This window comes from Montipora capricornis, chromosome 4 (genome assembly GCF_036669925.1).
Source record: "Montipora capricornis isolate CH-2021 chromosome 4, ASM3666992v2, whole genome shotgun sequence".
Lineage (NCBI taxonomy): Eukaryota > Metazoa > Cnidaria > Anthozoa > Scleractinia > Acroporidae > Montipora > Montipora capricornis.
In genome coordinates this window covers 7157659-7185219 of record NC_090886.1, presented here as the reverse complement: position 1 = coordinate 7185219, position 27561 = coordinate 7157659, and the positions used below count along the sequence as shown (strand labels likewise).

The 27561-nt window shown below is 39.9% G+C and overlaps 2 protein-coding genes across 3 annotated transcripts; one reads left to right on the top strand and one right to left on the bottom strand.

Annotated features, from left to right (window-relative positions):
• Positions 1 to 3282: 3282 nt before the first annotated feature.
• On the top strand, positions 3283 to 17982 carry LOC138045419 (microtubule-associated protein 1B-like). Its single transcript, XM_068891926.1, has 7 exons — positions 3283 to 3473; positions 3586 to 3664; positions 5343 to 5386; positions 7647 to 7780; positions 8279 to 9163; positions 9887 to 11440; positions 15939 to 17982. The coding sequence occupies exons 1-7, from the start codon at positions 3445 to 3447 to the stop codon at positions 16127 to 16129; spliced, it is 2916 nt and encodes a 971-aa protein (XP_068748027.1). The 5' UTR covers positions 3283 to 3444; the 3' UTR covers positions 16130 to 17982.
• Positions 17983 to 18951: 969 nt separating this feature from the next.
• On the bottom strand, positions 18952 to 27111 carry LOC138045389 (uncharacterized). 2 transcript variants are annotated; one of them, XM_068891876.1, is made up of 5 exons: positions 26850 to 27111; positions 24750 to 26361; positions 22291 to 22421; positions 22065 to 22139; positions 18952 to 21957 (listed from the first exon to the last, which is right to left on the bottom strand). In XM_068891876.1, the coding sequence occupies exons 2-5, from the start codon at positions 26215 to 26217 to the stop codon at positions 21667 to 21669; spliced, it is 1965 nt and encodes a 654-aa protein (XP_068747977.1). In that variant the 5' UTR covers positions 26218 to 26361; positions 26850 to 27111; the 3' UTR covers positions 18952 to 21666. The 2 variants fall into 2 exon arrangements, with proteins under 2 accessions (XP_068747977.1, XP_068747976.1); XM_068891875.1 differs by lacking the exon at positions 26850 to 27111 and adding an exon at positions 26520 to 26695.
• Between the last annotated feature and the right edge of the window lie 450 nt (positions 27112 to 27561).

Below are 27561 nucleotides of genomic sequence, written 5' to 3'. Positions count from 1 at the left end.
ATCAACAAAAGCCCTTCCTAAATTATTAAGCCAACCGTACCGTGTAACAGCTGAAATAGGTCTGAAATTTGGTCAGGTCTGAAATGGGGTAAGGAAAATCGCATTTTGGTCTGAAATAGGGCAAGGGTTTCAGGAGGCTGACCAAACACCCCCACCGAATTTTTTTGGGAGTTTCCCCCGGGCCGTGGGGTCGAAGAGTAACTTTTCAGTATGAGAATAAAGAAATTTGGTAAACTTGTGGTTTCATGTGAGCTTTTCGTTTAGCTTGAAGTCCTAATGTGTCAAGTACATGGATGTTCCAAATGTCCCATGAGTTTCTCGAAACCTTATGACAAGCAAATGAAGGCAGGTTTGTTTCTGGTACAGTTCGCGGGAAACACGTATGGCACGTCGCGCTCAACTTGCATCGCTTGGAATGTTTCTCCTTCATAGTAAAATCGATAGTAACAGTTATTTTGATTTCCTTTAGGAAAAAAAATTGATCGAAAAAAGGTGGGACAATTTTTGCTCTTTTGTCCCGATCTACAGGGGCACCAAACGAAAATTATTTCCAAATGCATAATAATAGGCAACAAAGGTAGAAGCCGGAAAGGCTAATAAAAAATATTTTGAGTTTTTTTAATTTTGCTGGGGAAAAAAATTGGTGTTCCACACTCTGAGGATGATTATAAGCAAAATTCCATCTTCCAGCTAGATAGTGAGGGAACTCCCAGCCAGGCGACTTTGTGTCACTTTTTAGGGAGCTTAAGATCTACGACTACGACGTCGACGAAAATGCCACAAAACAATTATATCATTGGTTAAAAGAGCTTAAATAATCGTGCTGCACGTGCAGCACGGATTTTAGCTCACATTTGTGAGTTTCTCTGCATAACGACGACGTGAAATCACTAAAGTTTAGGTTTTGGCGACAACGTGAGCATGCAACAGAGAATTTCTCACCGCGCACCGGTGGTTCATTTGGTTGAGCACCGGGCTGTCACGCGGGAGGTCGTGAGTTCAACTCCGGCCGGACCAACACTCAGGGTCTTTAAATAACTGAGGAGAGAGTGCTGCCTTTGTAATTACATCTGCAAATGGTTAGACTCTCTAGTCTTCTCGGATAAGGACGATAAGCCGGAGGTCCCGTCTCACAACCCTTCAATGTTCATAATCCTGTGGGACGTAAAAGAACCTGAACACTTGTCGTAAAGAGTAGGGAATGTATGTAGTTCCCGGTGTTGTGGTCTGGTCTTTCTGGTCTGGATAGGGTAGGGTGGAGCACCTCGCATAGGACCTCGAGTCCTGTTCGTGCTCCTTCCCTCTGGGCATGTTTGCCCAGTAGAAGAGACAAACCAGATGTCTCGTAAATCAAATTAAATCATTAAATCATTTTTCATTCTCTATTTTCAGTCTGAAACCGCTCGTACCAATTTATTTTTAGCCCACATTGTACGACGTGAACAAGATGGAATAACCGCGAAAGACTTTTACTAGAGCAAAGTTCTATTTTGAGGTGACGTCGCCGTCGTAGATCTTAAGGTCCCTAGTAACTTACATTCCCTAATCCCCGACGGCTACGGCTACGGCAACGCCAAAAAGCAGTAATATTATTGGTTAAAAGAACCAAAATGCCCGTGCCTTCCTGAGTCTTCCAGCCGTCCTGTTGCGTAAGCTCGCTAATAGAGAGCTTACGAAACGACGACGCCGACGGTAACGACGACGGCGCTACAAAACAATAGGTTTAGTGAGCAAAAACAATGGCACCGCATGCTCTGCACGTGCGTTTTACATTTTGGTACATTTCTTTGCCGTCATCTCCTAAATGACGACGTGAAATGACAAAATTCAAGGTTCTGTGGAGGACGTTAGCACATGACGATGAATTTTCAGTTTTCTCTCTACGCTTCCAATCCACTCATACCAGTTTAATCTCTCGACAGTTACAGTTTAAACGGCATGAAATAGTTTCGTAGTGATATGAATAACGCGAACTCGTATTTTTAAATTAAGTCCTCGTAGCCGTCGTCGTCCTTGTTTCGTAAGCTCCCTAATGGGGAGCTTACGAAAGACGACGCCGACGGCAACGACGACGCTACAAAACAATAGGTTTAGTGAGCAAAAACAATGGCTCTGCACGCTCTGCACGTGCGTTTTACGTTTTGGTACATTTCTTTGCCGTCATCTCCTAAATGACGACGTGAAATGACCAAATTCAAGGTTCTGTGGAGGACGTTAGCACATGACGATGAATTTTCACTTCTCTCTCTACGCTTCCAACCCACCCATACCAGTTTAATTCCTCGACAGCTACTACACATTTTTAACGCGAAACGACATGAAATAGTTTCGTAGCGATATGAATAACGCGAACTCGTATTTTTAAATGAAGTCCTCGTAGCCGTCGTCGTCCTCGTTTCGTAAGCTCCCTAATTTAAGATTTACGACGGCGACGGTCGACGAAAAGGTCACCTCAAAATATAACTTGGCTCTATCGTAAGTCTTTCGCGATTATTCATTTTAGTTCGCGTCGTACAATGTGGGCGAAGTATCCTAAAAATAAATTGGTACGAGCGCTTTCAAAGTTAAAATAGAGAATGAAGGATTCTCTGTTGCATGCTTACGTTGTCGCCAAAACCTCAAATTTAGTGATTTCACGTCGTCGTTATGAAGAGGACCGCAAAAATATGCGCTAAAATCCGTGCTGCACGTGCAGCACGATTATTTATGCTCTTTTGACCAATGGTATTGTGGCTGTTTTGTGGCGTTGTCGTAGTCGTAGCCGTCGCCGTTTTCAAATTCCCTATTTGCGGAACACCTTCGTTGGGTGCCCACTGCGGCGTCTGGTCCAGTATTTTTTCAGTTATACGATATACAAGACAATAGTATGACTGACTTGGACCTAAAGCTTCATCAGCGAACTTAATTGTTTAACCTCTTATCAGGCGTACTTTTCGCGCCCTCTCTAGAGAAAAGAACCATCCTGATCGCAGGTTACAGATCTGACGTTTCAGTGCTTTCGTAAGTCTTATCCTGTTCATGCCCAATCCGTGAGGACAGTGAGGTACTCCATAATTTTATTCTCAGTTCGAGTGTAGTCACAGGTCTTTATTCTATGTCGCATTTTAACCCGTTTTAATTAATAGCTGCAAGGTGCAATTAACAGCCCTAGGCCATTGCGTGCTCATCAAAAACCCACCAAGTACGATTGCTCATATTCTGCCTGTCTGCGCTATGTTGCAATAAACTAAAAATAGCGTTCGTCACCATCCCATAATAAACAGGCGTGCGCACTGAACTCTGGGAACACACCAGGCGCGCTAACTTGTAAATTTTATGCAAATCTCATTTCATTTCGCGTTTGGATATTCTTTCTCAAGTTCTCCTATCACCAACACCCTTCCGCGACTTGTCTACTGAATGTAGAGCCCCTAAAGCAAGGAAGGATTGAACTACAGGGATTCGATGGCGCTCGATTTTGTGAAGAAGAAACGGTGAGAAGTCATCGCCATTAGCGGAATTTCCGCACAGGAGTTTCCGTGTTTCGGTTTTGTGACGTCGCTTTCTAACGCTTACATTTTTTGTGTTGGTTTTCGGTTTTTCCAGAACGAATCTTCTAAACATTGTTGATAGGCTCGTCGAGAAAACCCAAGAAAGAAATGCAGCTATCACGCCGAAAAAACAGGTATGTTTTTGTGCGTGGCGCACTGTGGAAACCTTATTACAGCTAGCCATATTTCGCGATTTTAAGGGTGGCCGCTTGGCGACGCACTTTTTGGTTTCCTCTGGTGTACTCGCTTTAATTTGTTTGCGCACTCTCAAGTCGCTATTTGATCGTTTTCCGTCAGGCAAATGGACTGTTCCGCATTGTTTTTAGTCGAAAAAAATTGAAGTTTTTACTCGACAAAACGAACACATTATTGCGACCGTAACCATTTCGTGTTCACCCATGACCGTTTGGTACCACTCGCCGCTTATGGAAGTTTACACTTTGGGGGATGGTTTCAGTCCGTTCTAACCTAGCTGGTAACGGTTGTCTCAGATATTCAACAATTTGTAGCCCCTTTTATCTGTATTTTTACGTGAAATCCCTCGATGCGCACTTCTTAGTGAGGGCCTTCGAGAGCTTACAAGTTCAGACCCGCAAGGGTTATTGAACCGGCGGCTGTCGGCCTTGTCTCGATGCAGCGCAAAGTGTCGTTTCCACTTCGAGCTTGGGAGAACAACTGTCTTAGAGTTTGCCGAAGCAGTGTTCTTATGTGCGCAGACATTTTGAGCGAACCGATTGTGCGCCTCGTATTAGTGGTGAAATTTGGAACGGGGTTTAATTCAGAACTATGGCGATACGAAACGAAATTACACGAGCGCGCGCGGCATGTTCTTGGGAATATAGTGAATTTTAAAGTCAACAAACTATAGTTCGTTCCGCGATTGTTTTTTTTAACATTTCTATCGGTTTTTATAGTGGCGCAACGCATCGAACAGCGACAATTTACCGCTAATGCCATATTGCGTGCGCGCTTTGTACTTTCAATCGTTTAGTTTTCGCTTTAGCGATGCCATGTACCCTTTTCATATTTTTGCGAGAGATGATTTGCGGAGTCTGTTTCCTTCTTTACAACTTGATTTGATGTTTGATCCCATTTTTCTTGTATTTTCTTGTAAGGCAGGGTACATTTTTCTAAACGATTTTCTAGAACGCGCTCGAATTGCAGAACTCGTTAAAAATTATACGTTCCATAAAAAGCGTGCATTGTCGGCACTGCTCATATTTTTTCAACGAGACGGAGGATTCATATTTTGAACGAGACAACAATGTCTTGTTCGTAATTTTTTGTCGATGCGCAGTGTTTTGGGGGAGGGGTGCAAATTTAGTTATTTCTTGAAGAATGTTTATCTCTAGGCGGCCGGTTAACAAAGATCTGTTACGAAGTTGTGCAATGTTTGGTACTGAGAACCTAATTGAAGAAAGTTTGAAGATAAAGAATTGTGAACCTGCATATCTTTTATTTTAATAGCGGCACATTTTGATATTTTTTCATGGCAAGGTTTTTAATGTTTTTTTAAATTGTTTTAAGAGAGCAAGCTTGTTGCGGTTGTATCGTTTGCTTACCAGATTTGGGTTACGTTAATTGTTCTGCTTCTGGATGTCTTACTTGAGCTTGCTCTTCCAAATTCCACCTCAATCTGGATTCAAATAACAAATAGTCTCTACTTATTTCTGTGTATTCATTTAATTTTATTAAAGTTTTTTCAGTGATCCCACCTCTCTCTCATAATTTTAACGGCTGTCTGTAAGATTGTTGTTACTTCTTGCTACATTTGTAACTTGTGATGCATCCTTGTAATTTTTTTTTTTAAAGGAAGATGTGTTCCAACCATCTCCCAGACCAGGGATTACCGTAAAGTAAGTCACATGACAGCACACGTACGGAAGGTGTGCTGCTTACTACGTTTGTGAGATCATTTGGCATTTTTTAACATGCGTAACAGGGGACACTTAAGACACAGACAAGGCATCACACATCTTTAAGCACCTTTGGGACTTCAAAGCATGTAGCTCTGCTTGCTCCCATGGTGATTTCGTTACAATCGATTGCACTTCTTCAGTTCTCTCTTATGATCAAAGAAGCTCTGCACATACAAATTTTAAATTAGTGAAAACCAACACTCAAAGCTTATGTCACGATTTTTGCCTTGTTTCTGTTTTTATCACTGCGAATCCTTCACTATTTTCCTTAGAATGACACTGAAGATGAGAGACGTATCTCCTGAAACATGGCCATTCAACTTTCGGATAGTTGTATTGTCTTAGGCAACATATGAGATTGTACAGGGAAAACATAAGAAGGTGGGCTGGTTCAGAGGGGCAATAGTTTCATGGTGAGAATACCTGGTACTGGATCTGCATCCTCTAAATCGCTAGACCAAAACCTACAAGGTCTTCCTTATAATTTCTCTTGCTACTAAATGCATAAACCATAGGCAGCGCAAGTTCGCGTCACTAGACAGCGTGTAATAATTAATTACTAGTGGGAAGATGACCTTTGAGTGCAAGTGGTGTTGCGTTACAGGCAGCCGTTGAGAAGTTAAACACGTTATAAGACTTTGTATGGGAAATAAAATATCGTCGACTATGAAGCGTAAAAAACGCCCAATTTAATGTTCATTCAATAAAATGAATAAAACTGACTCACCTCTGGTGTATTCTTGTGCATTTTGGAGCTTATTTTACCGTTTTGGGAATTCCGTGTTTTCACTGTTCTAAGACGAAGTCAAGGCTGCACACTAAGATTTCTACTGTAGTCAGCTCAGAGGCGGTTTGCACCTGGTTTGCACCTTAAAAATCCATCCCAGCCTCTATTTTTTTACGCAAAGCTAAAGCCCCATCATTTGCGAACCTCGGTGAATGTTTCGTCGTCAAAAATCCCGACGCACTTGGCTGGAAATGGGCATTTTCTGCTTCTGATTCCACGATAGCTGATAAATTTAACGGCTGGTGATCATGTGAATGGTCACGGAGCTTGGGTCCAAGGTCAAATTAACTCCACCCGATGAGGTACAGTCATTTCGTGTACAACACTTACCCCATCCCCACAGTGGCTTCTCGAACAGATCCATGGTTACGAGTGACGCTGTGGGGATGGGATAAGTGTTGTACATGGAAACTTTAATGACTGTGCCTCATCAGGTGGAGTTAATTTGACCTCGGACCCAAGCTCCGTGACCATTCACATGATCACCAGCCATTAAATTCATCAGCTATCGTGGAATCGGAAGCAGAAAATGCTCATTTCCAGCGAAGTGCAAGGGAATTTTTGACGACGAAACATTCACTGAGGTTCGCAAATGATGGGGCTTTAGCTTTGCGTAAAAAAATAGAGGCTGGGATGGATTTTCGAGGCGCAAACCGCCTCTGAGCTGACTATGGTCGAAATCTTAGCTTGCAGCCTTGACTTCGTCTTAGAACAGTGAAAACACGGAATTCGGCAGAAACAGCAAAATAAGCTCCAAAACGCACAAGAATACACCAGAGGTGAGTCAGTTTTATTTACGTTAAATTGAGCATTTTTTAGGCTCCATAATCGACGGTATTTTATTTCCCATACAAAGTCTTATAACGCGTTTAAATTCTTAACGCCTACCTGTAACGCAATGCCGCTTGCACTCGAAGGTCATCTTCCCACCAGTAATTAATTATTACAGGCTCTCTAGTGACGCGAACTTGGGCTGCCTATGCATAAACGAGTATGCTTGAAACATGGGTGTCAACGCAAAAGGGCTAGGATCCCATTCCCTGCCAACGAGGGGTAAAGGAGGGGGTTGTTGGGTCACTCTCTCAAACCCAGCATACTTACTGGTTTGTTATGTTGACATCCACGCTGTTTTAGCGAAAGTGACAATTTTCAGATTAGCAGTGAGTGCAGGGGGGACGGACAAACTGATAGGTGAAGTAAGTGTGACCTAAATTACTCTGTTCCAGTCTCCTGTCTCACAGATACGGTTTGTAATATGTATTATGTTGTTATGTTGTTAACTGTCACAAAGGGGGGGGGGGGGGGGGTCCCGGGAACCCCAGGACCACCCTGGTTACGCCCCTGGTTCAGAGTTAGTGTGCTGAAAATGAGTACTTTTGTCATTTTCCCCTTCAACCCTAATTTTTCTAGGTCTTTTTTGCTGCCACCCACTCCGTCATCTGGTCCAGGGTCACCATCAATCAGTGAAGGAAGTGTTAGTGACGAAGAACAGGTCACGGATAAACCACCAAGCAAAGATGAGGGTGCAGAAGAAATCAAAAAAGGTTTGGGTAAACTCTCTTTTAGCACACACGCAGAATGCAGGGTTCGTGGTACTCCTTGAAGTCCTTGAAAAGCCCTGGAATTTAATTTTAGACTTAAAGGGCACTTGAAAAGCACTTGAAAACCAATTGAAAAAAGGGTTTTGGTGGGAAACCAAAGATTGCATCATGCTAAGTTAAAGGGACATTTCAAAAATTGAGCACAAATTTGACTGTTGGGGAAGGATTAAATGGCTGTGCATGCACTTAATTCACAGGATGTGGGAAAGAATATCAAGGTAGGCCTCTTCAGCAAAGAAAACACTGAAACACAATGTATGGCATAGAAATCTTCTTACAAACACTCCTTGAAAACTCAATTGCTGGTCCTTGAAAAGTCCTTGAATACCCCTGGAAATTTATATACAAAATCCAGCACGAACCCTGGTAACAATGGTTTTAATGAACTGAATTAATTAATCAATTAATGCACTTATAATATTATTGCCTTCTCCTTCTCAGACCATGGGATCCCAAAGAAGCCCCAAAGATGTGAAGTTTGTGGACTGAGAGTTTATAAGTCATACCGTTATATAAGTAGATCTAGTGCACCCATCCATCTGAAAAACTTTGTCGCTCAAAATGAGCGCATCAGAGTGTGCAAACGTTGCTTCAGCTCCCGCGAACGCTGCCGAGAAAATTTGGCACTTGTCCTGCTCCGCTCTAAGACGAAAGAGATGTCCCATGTGCGCACCCCTCTTGGGGTCACATACAACCGAACCACGAAAGGGATGGACTATATTGCTAGAGATCTGAAGAAGCATTTAAAGAGGCCATATGAAGACCTGCTGTGCGATGAGACATTGGCTGACGAAGATGAGATGGAGGTTGACAACGACAAATTCACATTAAATCACACAGCTGTCAGGGACCAGGAAAATGGCAGTGCAAACCAAGAAATGACCTTACCAGTGCCTTTTCAAAGGAAGGATGTTGGCATTGTCACTGTTGTTAAACAGCAAAGAGGAAAGTTCAGCTCTACACCGAATTGCTTTACAATTTATGGAGAAGGTGGAAACTTGAAGCTTATTGATATTTGTATGGCTACAGATAAAGCTACTGACCAGAGCGGAAATGGTCCCGCAATAGATGCAACTGAACATCTCCAGAAACTTGTCGATTATAGAAGTCCTTCAAAGAAAGAAGTGAGCAGTACAACTCATTCAGAGATCAATAATATAAACAATAAGTTGACTTTCTTAGACCACGCCTATGCCCTGCCACCTCCAAAGGGCAAGGCACCTGCAGCTCTTAGGACCCAAGCTGTCAACAAGGTGAAGCCAGTGGTCCCCACCAAGACAATAAAGGCACCAAATACAACAAAGCAAGAGATACAGAAGAATGAGGGTATGACTTTAATGTTTTTTGTTTGCCAAATTACACCAGAAATTGTGTTGCAACTGTGTGAGATTGTAGTGAGCTCTTCAACTGCCAGGTGGTCAGGAGGTTTTTTTGACAAAGCCCTGTTGCAAGGTGGTGGGTGGGGCATGTCTCCTTTGGAATTGCAAAGATTATCATGCCCCTATTTATTAGTATAGCAGCTCTCTAGGTTGGCTATTATCTGGTATTAAGGCAGCTTCTGGTTTTTTCAAGTCTATTATAAGGTGAAGGTGTTAATTCTTCTTTCCAGTTTTGTCAGCAAGCCAATCATATATTTGTGCCTTTCGAGAGCAGCTTCATCACTATCCATTTTCACAATCCAGTCTGCAATGCGATGACTCGCAACATAATTGCAATCAAACCTCAATGTTAATATTATTGTTATGGGGAAGAATAGCTGCAAATGGAAGGCATGAGCCAACCCTTAAAAAATCCTTGATCCCTGATAGCACAAGTTTGACCTCGCCTAAATTTATATTAGCTCGATGGCTTCTTAACTTAACCAATTCACCCCTAAACTGGCCTGAACCGGCCAGACTGGGTAAATTACTCAATCTAATGCCAGACGATTTTACTTGTCAACGGGGCGGGGAACCCCCAGGAGTCAATGGGTTAAACTACATGGCCATACTGAAAAAAAATGCTTAAGCTATGTTGTTTATTTTGATAACTATTCTTTCTTGGTTGTAGCGTCGTCGTCGTCGCCGTCATCATCATCAGATGGACCAGGTCCTACAGTGAGAAATTGTGGCATTGTATGCTTCCTGTGTAACAATCTTGTCACCAAATCCTACAGTTGCTACAAGAAAGAGAATGCACCTGAGAAAATCAAGCACCTTTTTACTCCTTCAGTAAAGGTCGTCAAAGTTTGCCGCAGGTGCATGCCTTACAAGAAACCCAAAGAGAATGATGGGGCTTCGCACTCAAGTAAAGCCAAATCAAAAGTGGTTAAGGGAAAACTTGCAAAGATGAAAAGTGCAAAACTGATCAAGAATGCAAAGTCAAATGCAAAAGGAAATGCCTCAAAGGAAACTGAAAAGAAGGTCACTGAAAAAAGCCCTGTCAAATTACCAACAAAAGATGACAAGAAGTTGTCTCCTCCCAAAAAGCAGTCTTCAGTGATTGTCCAGACAAAGAAGATGCCACCAACACCACAAGGCAAAGTCACCAAGGTTGTCAATTCTAAATCTATTCAAATTACGTTGAAAAATGTGGTGACTGCTAAAGGCCTTGCAAAGCCAGAGAGTGCGAAAGTCATATCAGTGAATGCAATGGATGCAAATGTCAAGCTGTCATCCAACTTGTCTAAGGCAGGTATAGTTAAAAGGGACAGTCATGCTAGTGAGGCAGACATCTCCAAAAATGACAAAATTGAAAAAGAAACAAGAACAAACATCAAACATGAATCCACAAAAGTGGACTCTGGTACGCAATCTGTGAAATCTTTGATTGGTATGAATAAGTTGAAAACAAAATTGGAAGACTCGGGCGTAGCAGATGTGAGTTCTTCAAAAGAGAGCAAATCTGCTTCAATAAATTTGAAAGAGGATGATTCGAGCAAGACAGCACACGGTGAAGGCTGTGAAAAGTTGACTCAAGAAGATGCGACAAATGTGAGAGAGGTAACGATATCAACATCACATAATGATTGTGCAATGGCTGAAGATATTCCAACACAGCCTTTAGACAGCGAGGAAGGGCCAAAACAAGGAACTGTTAGTGTGTCTTGTCCAGAAAAAGACCATATTAACGATGAACCAAAAGAATGTGAAACAAGATCGAAGAATGAATCAGAGGACGATAACCAAGAGGTTAAAAACAAAGAAGTATGCCAAGGAGCAATGGAGGGTGAAGGTGAAAGTATGAAAGAATCTAGAATCATCACTGATAGTTTAATTGTAAGGGAAACGAGGTCCGCTTCTCAGTCTCCTTTGAGAGCAAGAGAGGTGAAATCCTCTGAAGTTTCATCGCCGAGGAGAGGAAGAAGTTCAGGAACTCCTGACAAGAAACATGAGGATTATAAGCAGATAATGCCAACAGTCATGACTCGGAAAAGATTGGCATCATTCTCTGAAACTGAAGCTGAAAAAAAGGCTGACAGCACTACAGTCAAGAGACGAGCTGTTGTTGCCTTGTTGGAAAAAATGTCCAGTAAGTCTAATAGTTCAACATCTACTCAAAATGCATCCGTCAAAAAAGAGACAGAGGAAAGCAAGAAGAAAGGAGAGCCTTCTGACGCAGAAGGTAATCACCATTTTTTTAATAATAATAATAATAATAATAATAATAATAATAATAATAATAATAATAATAATAATAATAATAATAAAGGTAAAGTCTGCTACGAGCCTACTCTAGAAGGCCATTCAGGCCGGCGCTTATCTCGGGTTTCTGTAGCATGAAGAGACTAGGAATATTTTTACTCCCCCCTGGATGGGATGCCCGTCCATTGCAGGGTTACCCCCAGCATTAAATTCGCCGGTACCCATTTATTCACCTGGGTGGAGAGAGGCACCATAAGAATAAAGTGTCTTGCCCAAGAACACAACACAATGTCCCTGGCCAGGACCCGAACCTGGACCACTCGGAGTCAAGCGCACTAACCTTAGCTTGAGGCCCCCGCGCCTCCCACAATAATAATAATAATAATAATAATAATAATAATAATAATAATAATACTGCTACTACTACTACTACTACTACTACTACTACTACTACTACTACTACTACTAATAATACTACTAATAATACTGCTACTACTACTACTACTACTACTACTACTACTACTACTAATAATAATAATAATAATAATAATGGATTGCCCAAGTGCTAAGTATATGTAATCGCATAGTCCTGAGAGCAATAAAGGATATTCAATTTTTTCAGGTATATTTTCAAAGTTTTCACAAAATTGGCCAAGTCGGGAAGCGACAAGGGCAATTTGGAAAACTTTGAAAAGACAAGTGAAATTAATCCTTAATTGCACAAGGGCACATTGCCATTGATGAGTAGCACAATCATGATGTACATTTGGGAAACCAGTATCTTGAACGAACACTTCAGGCCATATCTCCGCTGGTAAAAAGTGCTAGCCACTCACATTTCGCAGATATGCTTCTTACATATTAAGTAACATTTACTGTGTAGATTAGCGAAATCGGTCGCTTAAGTTTAGAATAAACGGATTCGGTTGTCCACTTTGGGGACAAAAAATGGCACGTCACGCGTAACACGCAAACTAGTAAGACGAGCACAACAAGGTTCTTGAGACGGCTTGTACTTTATTCCTCACAACGAAATCGACAACATATTTCACATAAACAATGTTGCAACCGGTAAATAAAAAAATGTGGTTGATTTCTCACCAATGACGGAGAAAAGAGGCCGAAAAGCACAACAGTCTTGAGCGTCACGCTCCTAAAATCTTCAGTGCTGTTTTGCAATTTGCGTCTGTAACCCACGGATGTTTTGTGGTTAGGCAGAATAAAATATGGTTCGAGAATGCTCATTTGTGGTAGTTGCTTTGGAGAAAGTTTTACCGAAAATTTCTCAGCACACGAGAAGCCAGAGCATTTTTTCTCAGTCTGAAACACTTTGTCCGCCATTACAATTTGCCTTAGAGCCAAAGCACAGCTTCGCAAAATGTCCTCTGTATCTTGCTTGTCCGAGCTCACATTACAAAACCCAAAGAAAAACAGAATGCTCATCTCATGTGCAAATTACATGCCAAAGCTCAGAAAGAAACAATTCAAATTGTGAAAGAACGAGACCTCTTTGTGAGTCTGAAACACTTCTTGACGTTCAGAGGTTGACAAAGCGAATTTAGAGCGTGAAAGAACCAAAAGTTTCTCCTTGCAGATCCGCCATTACGTTTCGAAACGTTCCCTCAGAGCAAGCTTTGCTACCAGGCCTTGACTTGTTTTTATCCAGTTAAACCAGTTTTTTCTGGACTTCAGCCCATTTTGCCCTGTTTTTTGCAATCCATGTGGAACATTTCGCCGGAATTTCTCAATTGCGAATCAAGCGAAGCATATAATCAACTCTGAAATTAACATTTCTGTAATGTCAAAGTTAAAAATGAGAATATTTCGGGTTATTTAACAAAATTGTCTAGGGTAATCTAGGCAAAATGAGGAAATTACCATGCCTGCAAGGGGTCATGGGTAAATTTAAAATTGCTTATTTTTGATCCATCAGTACAAAAAATTTCATTTTACATTAAGATATCAGCTTAAGAGGCTATTTGATTTTGTCAGGTTCCTTTTCATCCAATTTTATGGCAGCATGAAAAATTTTGTAAAATTTCACTATGTTACACAAATGTACATCATGATTGTGCTACTCATCATTACATTTTTATCGCATGAAGGGCAAAATGATTGAGGGAAGCCCATTCAGTGCTGTGACAAATGACAATCAACACTTTCCCATTCGGATAAAGCTCAATTCAATAAATCGTTGCTGTCAACAGAGAGAGTGCTTAAAAATGAATTTTATATGTGGACAATCTGGAAGAAGATTCTCATTTAACTTGCTTGCTATGGATAAGCAACTGTTAACCAGAGAGGATCAAGTAATCATGCCCTCTTGATTACCAAAAGTGCCCTCGTGATTAAGAAAAAAATGCCCTCTAACTCAGCCAGTCAGCATTCAGTAATTTTGCTCTGTATGTGATAAATACAGTTATTTGGGACACCAACAAAATCAAATCGAGTCAATTCATGTCAAATCGTGGGTTGGTTTTTGAGGAGAGGGGAAAATTGGAGAAAAGCCTCTCGGAGTATAGTAGAAAAGCACCAAATATAACCCACATGTGACGCCAAGTCTGGGAATGGAATGTGGGTCACATTGGTGGTAGGCGAGTGCTTGCTCTCACTATTTAATTGTGCCATCTAAGCTCCCTAATAGCAGAAAGCATTAGGGCTTTGACCCAGGAGAGAGGGGGGGGTTACTCCCAGAAAATTTGGGTGGGGTGTGTGGCCTGCTTCGTGAAACTCTTACCCTATTTCAGACCAAAATCTGCGGTTTCAGCTGTTACACGGCTGGCCTAAGAAGAGACCATTTTTGAATTCTTACAGCTGGACTGGATCTAGCATAAAATGGAGGCTAATGTGGGCAAATTAATTTGCATTTGAAAAGATTTGCCGGCATTAGCCTCCATTTCATGCTAGAACCAGTTCAGCCATTAGAATTCGAAAATGGTCTTTTTGAGAGGCCTTTGTTGATGTTCTTATTGGCTAATGATGAAGAAGAAGCTTCTTCAATCCAAAAAACATACCCAATTGAAGACTTGAGTGAACAAACCATCTCCTATTTCGAACCAAAATGGTCAAAATCGATACCCTATTTCAGGCCAAAACAGCTCAAAAACCATACCCTTTGGGGCTGCACATACATATACAACCCATATAAGGTAGTTGAGTAAGTAATGTATCTTACATTAGGAAGTGTTTCTTTTACACCACTCTTTGCTTTGCCAAGCCACAACTGCCAAAAGCAACCTCAAGCTACCCCTAAACTTTTTTTAGGCCTTATTGACACTCAAGTGAGCGAGTGAGAATGATTTACACATATTAAATGAAAGGTTTTACAATTGAACCCACTGGGAACTCGGAAAAACCCGAGATCCAGGTGGGATTCAAACCCACAACCCTCCTTGATCTTGTCGAATGCTCTAACCACTGAGCTACTGGAGACTAAGGTGAGCAAGGGTGAAAGCCCCCATCTGGGGCTCGGATTTTTCTGCATTCCCTGTGGGTTCAATTGTAAAACCTTTCATTTAATACTTGAAAATCATTCTCACATGCGCTTGCTTGGGTGGTTGGCTGGCTGCATCGTAGATATGCGTCAATGTGACTGCGCAATGCAGTTATGAGCTATGCTGTCAGTCATTATTTGACTCTGTAGCTGCATGATGCAGCTCGGGTCAAAGACCCACATTTCACCCTCGCTCACCATAGAGTCTCCAATAGCTTAGTGGTTAGAGCATCTGACTAGATCATGGAGGGTTGTGGGTTCGAATCCCATCTGGGGCTTGGATTTTTCCGAGTTCCCAGTGGGTTCAATTGTAAAACCTTTCATTTAATTGATTGACACTCATAAAATCAATGGTCAAAGTAGTAGCAGACTAAAACTGATTTTGAAGGACGAAGGTGACAAAAATATTTTATAGCTTAAGAAATTAAATTTCAATGGCAGTTAAAAGAAACCCACAAAACTGCACCATTTCTCACCAGAGGATTGCAGGATTAAATTGCCCCTATTACACCCAAGCATCATTATAAATTATGTCCTAATCAGTCCTGATGCACGGCCGCCACATTCTGCATCTTACATGGCTACATCTTCAAACAATAATTATTAAATAAAAATAAAAATATAATATTATCATTTTATTATCATACTTGTAACCATGATGTCAATCCCAGCAGGTACAAAACACAGGTCTCTGATTTACTAATGCAGAAGGAAACCAAAACATTCATTAACAAAATTTTTGGGTCTAAGGTTAGCTTAAATGAATGTTTGTTTTTTTATTGCTAAATCAGAGACCTGAGACCTGTGTTTTGTACCTGCCCAGACAATCCTTAACATTCTATCAAAAAAGGTATAATTTTCTTTAATTTATGCTTGTAACCCTTCAGTGTCATCTATATTTTATGTTTTGCTGATGCCTTCAGACCACCTTTGTTCAGGGCTGCTTTTCTTAGGTCTCTTAGAAACAGTTTCTTTTTTCCTCCAGCAAAAGGCCATCCCATGACAAGAAGAAATCAAATGTCAATCAACTGTCCAGGATGCAACGAGAAAGTTGTTAAATCTTATCGATGTCTTTCGCGAGGGACCGCACCTCTACACATCAAGCCCCTGTTTGAGCAACAGTCTGCAGAGATGTTGCGTGTTTGTCGAAAATGTGTCAACAAGAAATGGAATTAACCAAGACTAAGAAACTCTTAAGACCAGGGCAGCAGCACGGGTAAATGGAAGAGATCTCAAAGTTTCCCATCAACCCCATTTGCCACAAGTTGCTGTTTATGGTGTCTCTTGCTGGGACAATCTGGTTTGTTTGTTGCAAGGTTTTCTCGTCATTATTTTTAGGCCCTGTCCACTTGTATCCAGTATTTTTTAAACTGATATCTTTTGCTCTGTATATGGAAGAACCTGCATCTACATGTAGCATTTTAAAATCATATTTGCCTGTCCACATGAATACACAAAAATGCTAACCTCTGCCTATAGAGCGTGTGTGTGGTATCCCAAGCCTCTGATTTTATTATATTCAAAACCCTCTGTTTTTCCTATGTTTTTTCTCGTCCACACGAATACGATAAACCTTTTTGTTTTTTAATCTACATTCCAAAGAGCGTTTATAAAAACCTTTATTTTCAGTGACCGAAAATGCAGTATTCATGTGGACGAGGCCAAAAAGGAGGAAAAAGTTTCCACTTAAAAAAATATAAATTATTAGGATACGTATGCTGTTTGTGTCAAATTGAGGGCAAGGGTTTGAGACTTTTTGTAAACAGTCACACAGAGTTAGCATCTCATTGTCTACAAATCTGGAATGTATCTGCCCAAAAAAATGACTACATCGTCAAATTATTTATTGTCAGTAAAAAGTTCAAACTGAACATATTAAAATCAGTTAAATTGTTTCAAACTTAAATTACTGTTCAATAAAATTGAACAGTGTTGTTTCTCTTCAACTGTTTTGGCCATTATTGGAACCACGTTCTGTAGTCTCCTTAAAGTGACCAAGGTGATATTTTTGTATGGCTAGAACCAAAAACTTAAGAGATAACAGTGAAATTGTGAAAAGGTGGTTACTGCCAATTGCTCCGGTGTTCATTCCAAAATGTTGTATGCACAAGAATCAAAAATATTTTCCTGACTTATCTTAATGTCACCCTGAAAATTACAATTTATGAATTTATTTGCACTACTGTTCCTAGAGAGCTTCAATTTTCCTAATTCATACTTCTTGCTGTCCAACTTCCCATGAGGTGTTACCCTAATAAGTGTGGGCTTTTTTTTATTTCACATAGTGAAAGGGTTGTTGACATGGATAGGTGGATCCTAGAAAAGTCATCCATCATGTTGAGATGGTTATGATGGTATGACTTCCATAGCTGTACATCCAACATCAGACTGCTATACTTGTCTTTTGGTTTACATGTAGAAATGTCAGCTATGATTGAAGAATGGCGCAGGTAACACTTAGGTTCCTACTTGTGAAACACAAGGATTCTCCAAGCCAAGAAAGTCTACTTCGTGGAAACAGCCTCTGACCCAAACCTTGTTTAAAAAATGTTGAAGCCACTAAGTTCATAGTCTTCTCTATCTATTATTCAAGGAATGCAGAGATGATGGAACGATCAATTTGCGATTTATTATTAAGCTCCAGTCTGAAATGTCATCCATCTTCTCGCCCAAACCTTGTGAGAAGGGGTGTGGCAGACAAGACATCTTCTTGCCCACCACACTTCTTCCCAGCTGGTTTGGGTGAGAAGATGGATGGCTCTAGAATCAGACAACATGAGCACAAAGTGAACAATAATGGATTTTGTATCTTTGTTTCTGAAATAGGAAGATTTCTCCTCCAAAAAGCATTGTATATTTTGTTTGCAGCCATGTTAAAGCTCTTTGAGAATCCAAACTATACAGATAGTTATCGTCAGAAAATGTATTTTACAAACATAAAATTGTTACTTTTTAGCCCAGCTAAATTTGAACAAATTATAAATTTTGATTGCTGGTCATATAATCATTAAAATGCCTTCTTAAGTGCCCATGTTTGCAAAATATTTCACTTATAGCAGTCCAGGGAGTGTCAACAATCCCTTGTTTTTCTTATAATAATAATTATATTGCGAGTGGTCTCTGATTTCAGAAGGTCAATTTGGAAGGGTGAAAAATACATGCGTACGGGAAATTTGGAAGATGCGTGCAGTCTATAGTTTCTTGTGCAACTAATGTAATCCCAGACGTTTTTCTTTCTTCTTCTTGGGTGAAGTTTAGCTGCAAAGCAGAGACAACAAACGATTTGCTGTTCATTGTTGCTTCTGGTCAAAATTTTTTTGAGGAGAACGAAAAGAAGATGATGATGATGAAGAAGAAGAAGAAGAAGAAGAAGAAGAAGAAGAAGAAGAAAGAAAGAAAGAAAGAAAAACCTCTGGGACCAGGGATTTTTGTAATGATCATTATTTGCATTTAATTGAAAGTAAAAGCTGAGAGGGCGGTGGGAATACAGTTGCAAATACACTTCTCGTTTGCCCAAATTGACTTGTGGAATTTCTTTCCAGATGTTAAAGGAACATCTAGAGGGAAAAAGTTCACTTGCAGTGCTGGTGCATACCGTTTCATTATTTTGTCAGTTTCCAACATTTTCTCCACGATACTTTTTTCGAACATTCGTTTAATTTAATCACCGACAGGCAAAAGTACAACTGAAAAATCAGAGTCCTAGGCAGGATTCAAACCTATGACCTCCATAACACTGGTTCGATGCTCTACCCATTGAGCTACAAGAACTTCCCAGGAAGCTGGGTAGTTTATCTACAATCTTGGACATTTCAAATGGAAAATGAAGACCACCCCTCCCCCCAATTTCAATAATGAAACAATGGTTGTGCACAGATTTATCATTGATTTAGGGGGGAGGGAGGTACTCATTTTTCAGTTTTATTTTGTCCAAGATTGTAGGTCCTGAATGGGTTCTACAAAGTAATGTGCCTACAAACAGTTACAATTATATTACATTTGTTTACTTTTTCAACTTTTATTTATCACTCCTTGCTAAAATTAGAACTTGGGCAAATCTTAACTTTTAATTCTGAAAAGCCCCTTGCAAGTTGTACAGCAATGTTACTGTCAGAAGGCCGGAAGTGGGTTAGTGTTGTACGTCATTGAACAAGCTTCCGAATTGGCCAACAGAACAATAGAACGAACAAAGATAATGAATTTAGCACAGAAAACAATAGGAAGTACGACACTATACAGCCAACGAAATAATTTATAATGTTCAACAAGAGGTACGACCCTACCCTGGAAGTGAGATATTTTCAGAAGATGCATGCAAAGTTTGATAAGGGTCAAAATAATTATTGTGCTCTTGACGTCTCACAAACTTCAACATTTTGTGTCCGGAGGTACAGGCAATAAATGTCCCCAACTTCACCCTTAAGTTAACTCTTCTAGTTAATACAGCTAAAATACCCCTCACCTCAGAAACACAGTTTTGTCTAACCCCGACCATACTCATGAACTGCATACATGTCCAATACTCTGACATAATGAGATTCCTGGTACGTCACAATAGACATCACAAAGTGTCCCACTCTTAATGTCTCGCAAAACTGTTACTATTTTTTAAGGATTAGGGTTGGGGGACACTTCATGATGTCTATTGTGATGTACCATGAATCTCATTATGTCGGAGTATTGGACACCCATCATCAACTCTGAGGTCAGTTCAGGGGTCAATAGACTACATTTCTGAATACAATAATTATTGTAGGAAGCCTGTCAACTTGCAGGAGTTCAAAGTAGGATGTCAATTGAACAACACAGGGCACTAGTAGTTTGTCAAAACAAAAAATCCATCTAAAGAAGGTAAGGCACTAAAAAATGGAAGCATGGCAATCAAGGTTAAATAGTTCAAGTGCAGTTATAAGTGGCACAGCTGGAAAAGATAGGCTCTCTTTACGTAATAAATATCATAACTCCATATTACTGTTAAATAACTTGACCATGAACTGTTGACAATAGAATAACACATTACATCGTTACAGAATAGGCCATTTTCAAAATATCAACTATTCTGCTTGATAGTGAGGCATTGAGGACAACGACAATAGAAACACGGAATGAATGTGAAAAATATTTACATATCCACTTTCCCTTGTCTTTGTCCTCTAAACATCTCTTTCAAGCTGAATTTTAATATAACGAAAAAGGCCTATTGGCGGTCAACATGGTCATTAGAGGTAATAAATCTATAATAAATACTTCAGGAAATTCTCAATGTTCCAATGTTCTACAAAAAGACACCTCATGAGAAAACTCTAGATTAAATACTTGTTAAATCAAAACTTCACACTAGGTTGCTAATTTCCCAAATGTGCTCCTTAATAGAAAAAACCTTTCAAAACCGGCCTGCAGTCACAAAGTCACAATAGGAATTACTTTCAGGATAATCATAAAGATCACTTTCTTGGCAGTTTTTCATTTTTCTCTTTCAAAACAAAAGCAATGCCTTTTAAAAAATAGTTCAGCCATTGTTAAGATAAAGGCAATTCTACAAGTCTGAAAAATTCTATGTAGTTTTATAAAATTAATGATAAAAAGCCTTACATCTGGTATGAAAATTGAAAATCTCTTACAATGAATGGTGCTACAAATTTACAAAATTTAAATCAACCCACAAAATGATTATTTTGTTTTATCAAAATAATGACCCATAAAAAATTTGTCTGAATAAAAAATTGTTACCAAAAAAAAAAAAAACAATATGAAAACTGTATTAACACAGTAACCCGCCTCCAATGTGGTCATTGTTTTATATGCTACTCAACAGCAAAGTACCAGTAATCTTTGCTAGCTGTAACACTAGTACTGCATTTGCTGAAGTGATCTAGTCTGGGTGAAAATCCTCAGAATTCGTTAGATCACCAATTTACCACTTAACAAGTTTGGGTAATCAAATGGTGACCAGTGAAATTAGGGAATAATTTCACGTGCGTTTTGTCCAAAATGAAATAATTTTCTGAGCTGTTAGGCGAGGGAAATTATTTGATTTTGGACAAAACGCAAGTGAAATCATTCCCTAATTTCACGAGTAAACCATTTGATTAGCTATTAATATCATGCATGATGGGCGAAAAACAACGTTCCTAAGACGCCACTTTGGCACTGTAGGAAAAGTTGCCATGGCAGCAACTGAAATTATACATTAACGCTGAAATTTTGCACCAAAATTAAGGAGTAATTTGTCACCCATGTTATTATTATGTTAACCTCCACTAATATGGCCACTGATCACTGTTTAATTAATTGTTATCATACAAAAATATTCCCAGTACTCTTTAAAACTGGCTGTATCACAACCTAGGAACACACAAGCCACCTACAAATTCTTGATTGCTGCACTTATTACAGTGGGACTTTTGGTTCCAGAAATTACCCATACCCAAAGCAAGGAAGGTAAGCTTTCCCAAAGGAGACATTTGAATCCCAGCAGAATTTCTGGGGGTGTGGGAATAGGCATTTGTGTCACAGTTGAGCGGATTGAATAAAATTACCAAGTAACATTAATTTTATACCTTGCTGAAAAACAATAGAGGACACCATATGCATGTTATGCCTTGTTCCTTAACACACTAAATGAATTCCTTGCTAGCCTGTGCTGAAACAGGAGATCTCCTGGAATGGCGCATTAAGTAACAAGGAAAGTCACCAGTTTCATAAAAACATTCCTAATTTTTGCTTTGATCTTTGACCATGTCATCATCATTATCGCCATCTTCCATTTCCACATTAAGTACTTCCGTGCAGCTTTCAAGGCAATTTTCCTCGTCTTTCCGCTGGGCGGCCTTCTTCCTTTCACTGTCATGTGTCTTAAGGTGTTTGCTGAGATGGTCACTACGACCAAACGCCTTGTTGCAGACACTGCACAAGTAGGACTTTTCCTTCGTATGTATTCTAAGGTGACGTTGGAGTTCGTCTGACCTGGTAAAGCTCTTTCCACATTGACGTAGACCTGTGTTCTAAAAGAAAAACAAGACATGTAACCGTATTTAAGCTCGACTAGACACACCTACCGGGGTACAACTACTGGACATAACTGAGATTAGGGCAAAGAGATTACACTTACCCAGCTACACACAAACGGCCTTTCACCCTTGTGCCAACGTAAATGAGCCTTTAAATGGGAAGTTTTTCCATAGACCTTTGAAAAACGGAAATAATACAAGTCACATGAATAATGATAAGAATTATTAATTAATGTTACTCGATCAGTACATTTCAATTTTGCAATAAGTTTATTTTCATTCTCATCCAGAACAGAGACTTATCCTTATACACCTTCTGTTACACACCTTACCACAGCCTGGGTAATGACAGCTGTGTGATCTTTGTTGCACATTTTCAGTCCCACTGTTCAGACCACTCAAGCAGTTTGGGCAAACACAGTGTGAGCGTCTCTTCATTGGAAATTCATTTACTTGACCTACAAATTAAAATGAAAATAAGAGAATGGCACAGTTTGCTCCAAACCTTTGTAAAAATTAAAGTACTACTACTATATGACCAAAAATCAATTTTTTTTTTTTTTGGATTTTAAAACTATGCTAACTAAACACCATGTGACCCAAGTTTTAAGCCTTGATTTAAAAAAGATATGTTTATTTTAACTAGAATTTTCCTATTCAATGGTCTGCCATTACTAACTTTAAACATGAAGATGCACTATAAAAGGCATGGTGCCTTTGGAACATGCAAATGATTTATCAATCAAGCTCCCTTATGGCAATGTGTCCGTAATATGGACCCTTTTCCTAATGGCGCCCAACAAATTATTGTTATTTTTATGATAATTAGCCTTACTAGCCTTGTTACCATGTGCAAAATTCAATAGAACTTTTACTTTAAGGTGAGGTCAGTAAGGCTAATTAACATACATACAACACAACAATCAAATTTGTCCGCCATTATGAAAAGGGTCTATGTCATAAAATGTTCTCTGTTGTTCCTTTTTTTAACCCCCAGTCCCTTTTTTTCACGCTAGAAATATCTTTTCGGGCTTCCATCTCTTTGTTTCTGTTTGTCGATTACCATCTTGGATAATTAATCAGTTGTGTTTGAATAAATTCGAACAAAAGCAGTGTGTGAAGCACCAGCTTTTATGGTACGTCTTCATGTTTAATGGGGACATAGTTTTTGAGTGAATCTATCTGTTGTTAATGGGAACATAGTTTTTGAGTGAATCTAGCTGTTGTTAACCCTTTCAGCCCCGTGGGGTTCCCCATTGACGAGTAAAATCGTCTGGCGTTAGACAGAGTAAAATCTATAAGTGGCACTATTGGGAGTGAAAGGGTTAAAATCTTGAGAGAGCTGGATTGAAGAGAAAATGACGTCAAAGACTCACTAGTTTAAGAATGCAATGGGTGTGTGCTGCTGAATTAATTATAAGCAGCAGAAGATTAGGGCATTCAGACTTAACAGCAGAAACTTATTTTGCATATATAATAAGTTGCGTTTACACGCTGAAATTCTAATTTAGTGTGTAAATGACGTCACTGTTCCCTAGATCCAACCCTCTGAGCTCCAATCAGTCAGTTTAGAATGTGAGTATTGGCGGACCATGAAATCCAAAATGTAAACACAAAGTAAAAATGTTGCCAGTCAGGTGATTAGCAAACACACTTTCAAAATACAAAGCAAAAAGGAAGTGATTTTTCGATCAAAGTAGCACTTCCATAAATGCAGAGATCTACTTTATTGATCAATAATGATACAGGATTAGTGATTTCTAGTTCAGATGTCCTTCCACTGAGCTATAACAGACTTATGGGAACTTGGCTAATTTTAACGAGTTTCAGGGGGCCAACTGCCCTGCTGTACTGCAAGGAGTGAAATTTATTGACACTCCAAAGGTAGCATTTTTCATATATTACAGGGGATGATGTTGACCCTAGAAAAAGGATGTGAGGTATTTGTCATCATTGATGAATCAGCAATACTTGCAAAAAACCCAAGTTCTCCAACCCAAGTCAAATCCATGAGCCTCCGATATTACTGGTTCAGATACACTGAGCTTAAGTAGACTTGCTGGAGCTTGGCTGGTAGACTAGATGAATCCTGCACAATTGCTATTATTGCTCCATTTAATGGCTGGCTTCAGACTCTTGAATTACTTTCTCAACCAGTGAAGAGCAAAACCAACTAATCTCAACTTGCATCTGCACATTTTTCCACACTTTAAGAAAAGTGTAAGTAACTGCAGGCCTTTTTTTGTGCTTTGAAAAAATACAAATAATAATGATTATTATTATATCTCAGAAAGTACGTGCGCTGTAATTGGCTAAATTAGCGGGCCGAATTCTACAGTACGGCCCGCTGTACAGCCCCCTAAACTGTTTGAATCTTGCAAGCAACTATTTCAAACTTAACAGCCAAGAAGATTTAGTTTTTGGGATTTTGGCATGGCATTCTTTGTGGCAGTTGAACCTTCCGCTTCACTTTGACTAGTTTCCTTTGCCTGCGCGCCGGTTAACCTCAGAGATATAATAAATATCTTACTAACCTCATTTTCTCGGTCTGTACTGTAAGTTACGGATCCTCGTTTTTTCCCGTTGATTTACGGCCCGAGCGCTTCGCGCTTGGGCCATAAATCAACGGGAAAAAACTCGGTCTGTAACTTACAGTATGGACCTCGAACTAGGTTAGTAAGAGGTATTTATTGCTTTGGTATTGGTTAAACATTAAATAAAAACCTGCTTAAATATAAATGTACACTAAGGCATTGTCCAAGACTACCTTTCTAACTTTGATTTACCTTCCACTTTTATATTTCTTTGCCCTGTCCATATGTTCCCATGGTCTGGGTGAATCTTTGCCACTAAATTGGAAAGATTAGCTATAGGAGAGGATGGCTCCATAAACAGGGGTTCACTTGATCCAACACTGTTTCTTCTGCTCATGGGATGTTCTCCTTGATAATGCAACCTTGCTTGGCTGGGAGAAGAGCTTGAGAGCAGATATGTTTTGTTCTGTGCTTCTGAATGACTCTGTTTCACTTCCGTAGACATGTTTCCACTCGTGCAAAATTTATTTTGACCAAAAATCTTCCCTGGATCAACAGGCCTCATTTCTTTTTCCTTGTACAAATCTAATGCAACATTATGAAAGTATCCATTCTTGGGATCTTTTACAATTTTGACAGAAGGAATTATCTCCTTTTCAAGAGCGATATAGGAATTTTCACAAGAGGAAAAGTCTTCTTGGACACTACGCTTTCCCCGCAACATTTGCCCCTCCAGTTTAACTGCAGTTGATTTCAGCATTTCATCCCTGACATTAAAAACTGGAAATTTCTTATTAATCGTGTTAGGGTCATCCATTTGATTTGTTGCCGCATCACTTGTCCTGCATGTTCCATTTTGCATTGCGGTATCTCTGTAAATCACAAAGTCACTAGATCTTTCCCTCATCAGATGTCCATTTTTGTTTTCAGCATCTTCGTATCTTGAAACGCACGGTTTGATGTCGACCTCACTAAAGTGACTTAATTTAAACTGACTGTTTGATAAATCTAAATTGTGATTGCTGGTGCAAGATGAGGTGTTATTGCATTTACCATTAAAAGGTTTTTCTTGGTTGCGAGCATCCCAAGGAAGACCTTGATAAAAGCTTGACTTGCCAAGACTATTTCTCCTCTCTCCATGGTCCAAACATCCTTGCAAAGAGGACTCTGAACAAGCATTTTGGTGACATTGTGAGATTTTGTTGCACCCACAAGGTGACATAGGACAAGAAATATCTACTCGGATACTAACAGTTGGACATAATTGCTGATCGTACCGATTGACAGCCCCATTTGGGAGAGACTGAGAGTTCTTTTGTGATGAAGAGCGTGCACCACTAGTGGCTTGGATTTCTGGACAACTTTTGTTCACCCATGACATGCCACTGTCCATGCAGTGATTGAAGGAATCATTATGCTTGCAATTTTCAAACGACCCTGATGCCTCATCTTTACAATCTTTAAAAGTGTAAGCTTCCATTCCCATATTAGTGAAATTATGTCTAAAGGCGGGTGACACTTCATGCCTGTTTGGTAATGGAAAACGCTTCAGGACGAAGGCTTGATCGTCAAGTGACCGATCGAGAGGAACTGGTAACGCAAAGCCACGGTCTGAATCCCCATCACTCAATTTGCTAGGATACTCATACTGACTTTCTGCTGTTATTTCAGGGATATAAGACTGAAAGTCCTCATAACAGGCTCGTTCAAAACCTGACATTTGCCGGCTCCCAAGCGAGAAGCTTGATTTCGCATCACCGTGACGGCCGAACCCTAGCTGACGTTTGACCTTTGGTACAAACTGCTCCGAAGATGGTGCCCCAACCGACTTCGCTAAGCGGAGCTCTTTCGGTGCTTCTTTTGGCTGATGATTACAAGAAGAGAGGAGCTTATGTTTAGAATCTTGAATTAAAGAATTACCCGTGCAAAGTTTATCTTTTCTTAACCCTACACGAGAGGTGCTAATATATTGTTTCACGTGCGTTCTGTAATACTCTGCGCAGAACATTACAGTAAACTCACCGGCATTTCCATCACACATTTCCCTCGTGACTGAAAGATCCTATTATAAGGTGATGACTTATCACTCAACAACCGACGCTGAGCGACTTTCGTAACACCAGAAAAAAGTTCAGCCTGTCGATCGAGCGAAGACGCTTTGCAAGTAGATTTGCTACGAGCCCGCCTATCTACTGTTCACAAATCAAACATGCTGTCTTCGAAACGACTGAATGTAAAGCTTCATTTTAACCTTTGTTTAACCTAGCTGAGCGTCCTTTGAACCTTGTGCAAATGAAGTATGAATAGGATAAAAGAACAATAGTTGCATTGTTTCAAGAGACTTAAACTTACCTGTTAATTTTTATTCTTTTGCGTTTTGCGTTTGAGAATGGTGACATCTTTGGTCTACACGATCCTCTTGAGCATAACCACGGAGGATGAATGAATTGTGAAATGGTGTGGATGTTATTACTATCGGAAAGTTAAATTTTCAATTCGATATAAAACTCAATATAAACAATGCTACGGCCTGAAAAAAAAATTGGAACGATTTAATATTCCAATCAACCGACTAAAGTCGCGTGCAAATCTCGCGGGAATTTACTAAATGAGCCCGCGCAGATTTTTAAGCAGCCTTCCCATAGTTTGCTTAGCAGGTCATGTATGCAACACTAGATCCTACCGTCGTACCGAACAGGGCATTCACTGGGTCGAACATGCCTTCGCAACTCAGGAAACTGCCACACAATGCCTAAGACCTCTCTACATGCTGCTAAGTGTTCAAAGTGTCTTTTTAAAACCTTGTAATAAACCTTTCTTACTGTGAAGAGTAACGGGCCATGTCTTTAAGGATGCCTACTAATTCAAAAGGTATTTTTATGCGGTTTTTGAATATGCGAGAAAAGCAGATCTCAAGAATTGATTGAAATCCATAAAGAAAATTTGGGGGTAACTACGCATCTTTCAACGATAATTAAGCAACAATACTTCGTAAAAAGCTTTAAAATACAAAGCTATGTATGGCGTCATATTCCACATTGAAAGCTTAAGGACGTTCGCGCCC

Excerpts from the sequence above, each read along its gene's own strand:
- LOC138045419 (XM_068891926.1), top strand. The coding sequence starts at position 3,445 with ATGGCGCTCGATTTTGTGAAGAAGAAACG. Across the intron at positions 3,474-3,585 it reads GATTTTGTGAAGAAGAAACG|AACGAATCTTCTAAACATTG; the intron begins GTGAGAAGTCAT and ends CGGTTTTTCCAG. Across the intron at positions 11,441-15,938 it reads AGAGCCTTCTGACGCAGAAG|CAAAAGGCCATCCCATGACA; the intron begins GTAATCACCATT and ends TTTTTCCTCCAG.
- LOC138045389 (XM_068891875.1), bottom strand. Across the intron at positions 22,422-24,749 it reads AAGAAATATAAAAGTGGAAG|GTCAAGTAAATGAATTTCCA; the intron begins GTAAATCAAAGT and ends TTTAATTTGTAG. Across the intron at positions 22,140-22,290 it reads ATTACCCAGGCTGTGGTAAG|GTCTATGGAAAAACTTCCCA; the intron begins GTGTGTAACAGA and ends CGTTTTTCAAAG.